Source organism: Pogoniulus pusillus, chromosome 33 (assembly GCF_015220805.1).
Source record: "Pogoniulus pusillus isolate bPogPus1 chromosome 33, bPogPus1.pri, whole genome shotgun sequence".
Taxonomy (NCBI): domain Eukaryota; kingdom Metazoa; phylum Chordata; class Aves; order Piciformes; family Lybiidae; genus Pogoniulus; species Pogoniulus pusillus.
In genome coordinates, this window is record NC_087296.1 from 9,695,166 (window position 1) to 9,703,413 (window position 8,248).

Below are 8,248 nucleotides of genomic sequence, written 5' to 3' on the forward strand. Positions count from 1 at the left end.
TGTTCTGTCACCCTCACAGGGAAAAAAAATCCTCCTCATGCTTCCACAAAGTTTCCTATGCCTCAGCTTCCACCCATTGCCCCTTGTCCTGTCATTGGGCATCACCCAGCAGAGCCTGGCTCCAGCCTCCTGGCACTCACCCTTTACTTATTTATAACATTGGTGAGGTCACCTCTCAGTCTCCTCCAAGCAGCAGAGCCCCAGCTCCCTCACTCTCTCCTCATTACAGAGATGTTCCCTTCCCTTCATCATCTTTGTGGCTCTGCACTAGACCCTCTCCAGCAGCTCTATGTCACTCTTGAACTGGGAGGCCCAGGAGAAGCCATCAGGGCAGTTTAAGGAGCAGTGGTGGGATTGGAAAAGTTGATCTCTTTGAGGGTAGGAAAGCTCTACAGAGGGACTGGATCACTGAGCTGAGGACAATGGTGTGAGATCCAACAAAGCCAAGGGCCAGCTCCTGCGCTTGGGTCACAACAATCCCATGAAAGTTCCAGGCTTGAGGAAGAGTGGCTGAAAAGCTGCCTATCAGAGAAAGACCTAGGGGTGTTGATGGACAGATAGCTGAACATGAGCTGAGTTGTGTCCCAGTGGACAAGAAGGCCACCAACATCCTGGTCTGGGTCAGGAACAGTGTGACCAGCTGGACCAGGGAAGTGTGTTCAGTTTTGGGGCTCTCACTCCAAGAAGGGCATTGAGCTGCTGAAGCTTCTCCAGAAAAGGGCCACAAATCTGGTAAAAGGTCTTGAGAACAGGTCTGGTAAGGAGCAGCTGAGGGAATTGTGGTTATTCAGCCTGGAGAAGAGGCTGAGAGGAGACCTCCTCACTCTCAACAGCTTCCTGAAAGGAGTTAGTAGTGAGGTGGGTACTGGTCTCTCCAAAGTAACAAGTGACAGAATGAGAAGTGGCTTCAAGTTGCACCAGGAGAGATTTAGATTGGATATTAGGAAAAAAATCAACCTTTACAAAATGGGTTGTAACACCCTGGAACAGCCTGCCCGTGGTAGAGAAGTCCCCATCCCTGGAGGTATTTAAAAGATGCCTAGATGTGGTGCTCAGGGACGTTGCTTAGTGATGGAATCAGCAGAGACAGATTTACAGTTGGACTTGAAGGTCCTCCCAATCACAATGAATCAATGCTTCCATATGAGATGCACCAGTAAAGCTGGCATCCTGTGCAAACTCTGGGGACACAGATTTGTTCAACTTGGACCAAAAAAAACCCAAACCAGGGACTTGATTCCATTCAGCCTTGTGAACAAGTTTGTGTTGTGTTGTTCCAAGTGACATCGTTGCTCTCCCTGGATTTCTGAGCACTACCTGAAGTCTCAGAAGAGCAGATCAGAAGTCAGACATAACTGAGCATCTGCAGAAGATCCTTTGTGTCTGTCTCTCTCTCTGTGATGGAAATTGTGGATTATTAGGATTAAGATTATATTCTTGCAGTTAATTCTTTCTGAGGACAAGCGAAAAAGGGGCAAATTAAGTTAAAACCCTACCAGAAGCATCACTCACCTTGATCTCAAAGGCTGTGTCCTACTACAAGTGGCTGAAAGAAAGGCAACTGCTAGTCAAAACCTGATGTAAGACTATTAGGATAATATTCATAATTCTTTATATTTCATGTGGTTGGACCAGGTAGAAAATGGCTGAGATTTTGTTCCAAACTCAGAGAGAGTCTCTCTCTCTTTCACTTAGTTGCTGAGATGTGTTCCAGACTCAAGGCTTTGGAATCTGACCAAGTCTTAGGTCTGGAAATGCCAACACTCTGGGCTGTCCCACGGAGACAGGCTGCTTCTGAAAAACACTTTGGAGACAGGAGAGAATAGCTAGGGCCGTCAGTGAATTTCAGGTAGCAACCAGAACAAGAAGATGCCCTCTCTAGCAGAGAAACACCGCAGCAGATGAAACTACAGTGTGAAGCTCTCTCCCTTCTTTCCTAGTTTCCAAAGGCTGCCAGTTTGTGGAGGCAAACATAGCAGGTACCAGTCTCAGCCAGCATCCATGCAGCTGCCGTGTGATGGTGAGGCAAAGGAATCTGCACTTGGACCAGGTCAAACCCGGTCGAAAATCCTCCCGGGAAAGCTTTTCGAGGCGGCGTTCTGCAGCACGGACTGCACTCGGTACCTCACGCTCGGTGCCCACGTCTCTTGCCCGTGGTTTTCTAACACAACACGGACGGGTGGGCGGCGAGGCAGGGGAGCGAGGTCGCAGCCGAGCCGTGCCCGGGCAGAGGCAGCCCCTCTCGCCGCCTTGCCCTCCGGCTGCCTGCCGGGACCCCCGCCCTCGCCCCTTCCCCGGCGGGGGCGGAAAGAGGACGTCCCGCTGCTGCTGGCCCGGCTGGCGGGGGCGGACCGCGGCTGTCCCCCGCCTCCCGGCCCCCCGCCGGGCACCGGCTTTAAAAGCGAGGTAGGGGCACGGCCGCGGCGCTCCCCGCCACCCCCAGCGACTGCTACCGGCACCCGCAGCCGGCCGCCATGGTCGAGGCTTTCTGCGCCACCTGGAAGCTGGTGGACAGCCACAACTTCGACGAGTACATGAAGGCACTGGGTAGGTACGGCCGGGGGGCAGCGGCGCGCTCCGGAGAGCTGGGATTTTCATAGCGCCAGAGAATCGGTTGGGTTGGAAAAGCCCTTTAGGATCATCAAGTCCAACCGTTCTCTAACTCTACCAAGGCTGGTGCTAAACCGTGCCCCTCAGCACCGCACCTCTGCGGCTTTTAACCACCGCCAGGGATGGGCATTCAGCCACCTCCCCGGGCAGCCTGTGCCACTGTTGGAGAACCTTTGCAGGGAAGAACTTTGTTCTAATATTCAAGCTAAACGTCCTCTGGTGCAGCCTGAGGCCATTTCCTCTCCTGTCATTTGTTACTGGGGGAGATTTTGCACTGTGCTAAAACCAAATAAAGAGAAAATAGTAAAAGTGAAAAGCTGCCTGCTCCGAGGTGCAGCCGACGGGTTCGCAGGGGTCGTGGGGGGGAAGCCTGGGCGGCTGTGTGCTCATGAATTTGATGGCGCTCATCAAATGAGAGGCTCCGGGAGACGCCCTGGGGTTAGGGAAAGCATGTGGAAGGCAGGCAAATGCTGCCTGCAGATAAACTGGAGTCAAGCAGAAAGGAATCATTGTGCTGGAATGGTGAGGAACTGAAAGGGACTGAAAGGGAGAGGCGCAGAAGCCTTTGCCACCCGTTCAGCGGCGCTTCCTGGGCACGATTCTTGTCACTGAGGGGGAGGTAAGGAAAGAAGGAACTGCGAGTTCCTACGGACGCTTTAGGGATAAGGGAGAGAGGAAGAAAGTAGCACTCAGTGCGATGGCTTAAAGCTGCAGAGCGGGGAAGAGATTTCTGTACCTCCATGTGTGTCCGAATGTCTGATGGAGTTCTCTTTTCCTTTGATCTAGGAGTGGGGTTTGCAACACGGCAAGTGGGGAATGTGACTAAACCCACTGTGATTATCAGCAGCGAGGGGGACAAAGTAGTGATCAGGACTCAAAGCACTTTCAAAAACACAGAAATCAGCTTTAAACTTGGAGAAGAATTTGATGAAACTACCCCTGATGACAGAAACTGCAAAGTAAGTGAATTGAGCTGCAGTAGCTTTTACAGAATCTGTTTCCACCCCAGCCTGGACCCCAGGGCTGCATTTTGTTAGGGTCAAACTTAACTTGTGCTTATTGCCTGTTGTAGCCCTATCAAGGACTGGGAAAAGCGATTGCATCTTACTTGCCACGTCTGGGCTGAAGCGATGCGTTGTGGCCAGCCCTTTGTCTACTTGCCACTGCCACAGATTTGTGTTAACTGCCTACTTTTCTTTCAATCCAAGTAACACTTGGCACAATTATTTCCCCATTTGCATTGGGAAAACCTTCTTCGCTGCAGCTTTAGTGGCTTAATGTTGCCCCAAAACACATCTGAGACGGTGGCTTGTGTGAGACTCTAACTCAAAGGAAACAACATTTTCATCCTTTGACACAAACAGGAATTGTATGAAATTCACACTTAAAACTAGGATGAGTCATGGGCTTGTCTTTAAAATGGCTGGGACTACTTTATCATTCTAGATCCACATCCATCTATTGAAGAGAATTCAATAGAATAGAGCACGCTGAATGTGTGAGCAGAATCCCAACTACCTCAAGTAAATGAATGTCTTTGTGTTCCTTGGTATCTTGCAGTCAGTTGTGAGCCTGGATGGAGACAAGCTAGTACACGTACAGAAGTGGGACGGCAAAGAGACAAACTTTGTGAGAGAAATAAAGGATGGCAAAATGGTCATGGTAAGTACAAAGCAGCTCACTGAGCATTCGCATACATTTGCTAACACTCCTCACAAGCTTTATGAGCAGGTAGTGGTAGGCACAAACCCTCCCTCCGAGCTAGCAGAAGGGTTTCAAATATTTCTGTTGTTTGGTGTCTTTTACTGACAACTACAACATCGCTGCTGGGTTTAGGCTGCCCAGCCTGTGGATTTCCAGCGTGTATATTCTTTTAAGAGGTTGTGTAAATGCTCAAGCAAAAAAAATTCCTAGTAACCAAGAAAAGCTACAAAGCTGTTGATTATGTAGTTGATGGTCTGTTTCCAGTAATGTCATATTAAGTAAAAACCCTTGGTTTATATATGTAAATCACATGTAATTGCACAGAACAAGTATTTCCCTAGGAAAGTAAGATTACAATATTGCAAGAAGCAATGGCATTTTCAGGATTAATAATAGAGGGTTTATTCCTCCTATCTTGTTTTAGAATGATGATCAATAGCAATTGTGTGGAAAAAAAGTCTTGGTTTAAGTTAAACACTCTGCTCCTGACTCTTCAGAAGCAGGAGTATTGGGTGAATAAATGGGGCAAGATACTATATCTAATGTCCAAGGTGGCACTTTGTGCTTATTTTTGACACAGAGATGTAACTGAAAAATAAAACCACCTCAGCTCTTCTAATCTGGCTGTTGTTGGGGGAAATCAATTTACTTTCTAGATACATCAAACAGTATCTGTATGGAAGGATACTTTCAGATATCTAAACCCTTAAACTATAGTCAGTGCAACACAACGTGACAAGTGAGTCAAGGGAAAACACAGGCTTTGGAAACAGCCACATGCACACAGAGGAAAACTTTTTCCTTTGGCATTTGAACACAGTGAGATGTGCTGTTCTACTTTAGGAAATGCTGCCAAAACTCATATACTGCAGTTAGAGTTCTATGAAACTGCAGCCACTAAAATTGTTTGGTACTTGTAGCTACACAAGTGCACAGAATGCACATGTTTTAGTGCAAGGTTCTCCTCAAATACGAGCAGAGAGAACTTGGATTCTTAGATTGCACACCTTGCTGTGTGATCAGCTGTAGGAAATTACGTATTACATCTGCATTAATGCTGTATTGAAGCAATATGTTCATTAAAATGAGAAAAATGAGATGGTAATTTCTAGCCACACTTTTAACTGCCTTGTAAGTATGCACCATGTGCTTCTTGTATTTGGAAGTAGCAAGGAGAGAGTTACGTTTACTACGGGAACCCTAGCTAACATTTTGCCTCTTGTTCATTTAAAGGACCAATTTCTTTTGTGTAAGTTACACAATGTAAACCAGCCTGCCTCTAGCATGGACTTCTAAATATGTTAAGTCATGTCAGGAAATGGTCCAATCTCTAACATGTCTTTTCCTTGGATTTGCAGACTCTCACCTTTGGTGATGTGGTTGCTGTTCGCCACTATGAGAAAGCGTAGAGTTTACCTGAAATGTTACTTCTGCTGAATGGATTCATGTACTGTCCGTAACTGAACGTAGCTAAAATGCACATTTCTGGCATGAATAAAGAGTGCTGGGGTGGGGGGGAAGTGTCTTTTGTTAGAACAGCCAACTTATGCCATCAAATTGGCAAACTTGTGCTGTATAGTGAAACAAGTTAAACTTGGTATTAAATTTCTGAAACATTTGCTTTGTTTTTTTACACTAAATGGAACATATTTGAATTGTTTTGGAATGCACATCAAACATTAATTAAAAAAAAAAATCATAAAATTAAACCTGTGCTCCTTTTGCATTTAATCAGCTAATATTTCAGTGTGCTGGAGGGAGTCGTTTAAAGTTCCTTTATGGAATTAAGCTAACAGAAGAGCAGCTGCAGAATGTTGCAGACTCTCTCTCTCTGGGGTGTAGAGTACATGGGAAACAAAAAAATGTCTTCACTCCTCTTGTTATTGGAGAAATCTAAAGCTTATATTTGTAGGCAAAGAAGCAAGAGAGTCAAGGCAGTTTCAGCTCCTCTTTTCACTGGGAACTCATCCAGAGCATGCTAAGATCAATAGATTGACAGCCTCAGTGTTAAAGGGCATTTATAGTTTTGAGTTTAATTGTTTCAGGAGAGTTTTTCATATGGTTTTGGTGGATTTTTTTTTTTTTTAGATATATAACATATAGAAAACACTGAAGTAAATCAAAGTGCAAAGATTTAAGTGCTTCACAGAGCAGGAGGAAAGGACTAATATGGGAAAAGGCAGGACTGGGTGAACCTAAAATGCAAAGCTTATCTTTTGTGAGTCTCCACAGGAGTGGGAGTAAAATGAAAACAGTAGAAGACAAACTTGAAATTCTCCTCTGAGTTGTTTCATATCTGCACAGGAGATAACAATTTGCACTGTGAGCAATATAAAACAAAATGCTGCAAAAAGGCATAATTTGTAGCTTTTTCCTGAAAAGCTTTTCCCTTAAAGACCTGAGTGAGGAAAACTGCTTTAGCCCTCACGTTACTAGGAAAATTGAAGCAGGTTGCCAACAGCATGGAGGAAATATTTTGGAGAGCCCATGTTTTCTGGCATACTGACTCAGTGGACCACGTGGAGGTGCAGCTATGTACGGCCCTTCAGACAAAGGCAGAGCTGAGCTGTTAAGTTAGCTGGTGAGTGCTCTGGAGGTGTGGCTGCTGAGGGAGGTGCAGGAGAAGCATCTTGCTCAACTTCCCAGGCCTAACACTGCACTGTGCCATCCTTGGATCTGCTATATGATTCTGCAGGAATTGACTTCGACCTTCCCTGGGTAGCTAAGATAACATGGGTAGCTCATCTCACTCATCTGATAAAGCTCAGGCTTAACTAACCTGACCAACCCAAACAAAAAATGTAATGTTGGTTTTGCCTTTTCACAAAGAAGGTACCTGAAAGGATCATGCAAGTCTTGTTTCTTTCTCTGAGTCTTGATTTGGTAGATATTGATCATTTTAAAATCTAGGAGCTAACTTTTTTTCACTAGGGAAGCAAACAGTAGAACTTGTTCCAGTGGAGCTGCAGTCTGTTTTGGGGTGCCTCATCTCCTATGGTGCAAGCAGTGTTTAAACAACATCTTCTGACCTTCAGTTTTACTAGCTCATTTAATCCTCAGCTTCAGTACCTAATAGAGCTTTCATCTTTCTCCCCTCCCTTGCTGTTTGTGGGTGCATTTGCCACAGGACTGGCCTTCCTAGCCACAGCTTCAGATCCCCAGCACTACTATTCCTCCTCACAAATGGTTCATGGGGTCGTGAACTACCAAAGAAATAAGTTCTTTATTAAATATGAGGCAAGGACTGCAGAGAAAAATGGTTAAGACTTGGTTTACAAATAAACCCTGCATGGTAGATATTTTACATTACAGTAACTTTAAAAGAGCAGGCTACTTTTCCCTACATGTATCTGTTCTCTTAAGTCAGGTGAAACCATCATGAAGTTTCCTGGTGAAGTCTTTTGCTAAACGATATTAATGTCAGGGAGGAAAAAGTGGGGAAGTGATGCTTGTACCTGTGGCAGTGCTCAGAGGAGTAGAGGACAATCCTGACCCACAGGACTTGCAGCTGCGGGCACAACAGCCCTGCAAAACCCTGGAGAGCAGATCCAGCCAGGAAAGCAGACCCAACCAGGAGAGCAGAGTGAGCAGCAGGATGTTTGGGGCCAGCTACGGGACCCACGACATCATTATTCTGGTCTGCTCCTGAACTGCCACGGAGTGCCCTTCCTCACCGGATACAGTTCCGACTTCAGCAGTAAACGGCAGCTCTGCTGCACGCAGCTGTAACGATGGAGAGTCACGTTTCAAACACACTGTGGCATTGTCCGAAAGCTCTGTTAAAGGTGTACTTGGTGGCATATTTCATCCGCACTTTTTAACTTCTAAGCATGTTAAGTAACCGGAGTTTATGTATAACATGCGTGATGTGAGGAAACCTTCCTGCCAAAGGACCCTCCGGTGAGGTCCAGGCGCAAGCTGCTCAGGGCAGGGC

At 46.1% G+C, this 8,248-nt stretch overlaps 1 protein-coding gene across 1 annotated transcript; it reads left to right on the plus strand.

Moving 5' to 3' along the window:
• The first annotated feature begins 2,327 nt into the window (after positions 1-2,327).
• On the plus strand, positions 2,328-5,932 carry FABP7 (fatty acid binding protein 7). Its single transcript, XM_064170018.1, has 4 exons — positions 2,328-2,547; positions 3,397-3,569; positions 4,171-4,272; positions 5,673-5,932. Exons 1-4 carry the CDS (start codon positions 2,475-2,477, stop codon positions 5,721-5,723), a joined length of 399 nt encoding a protein of 132 aa, XP_064026088.1. The 5' UTR covers positions 2,328-2,474; the 3' UTR covers positions 5,724-5,932.
• Positions 5,933-8,248: the final 2,316 nt, after the last annotated feature.

Bases quoted from the DNA above. Each gene is read 5' to 3' on its own strand.
- FABP7 (XM_064170018.1), top strand. From the start codon at position 2,475: ATGGTCGAGGCTTTCTGCGCCACCTGGAAGCTGGTGGACAGCCACAAC. The intron at 2,548-3,396 runs GTAGGTACGGCC...CCTTTGATCTAG, and splicing joins CGAGTACATGAAGGCACTGG to GAGTGGGGTTTGCAACACGG. The intron at 4,273-5,672 runs GTAAGTACAAAG...TTGGATTTGCAG, and splicing joins AGGATGGCAAAATGGTCATG to ACTCTCACCTTTGGTGATGT.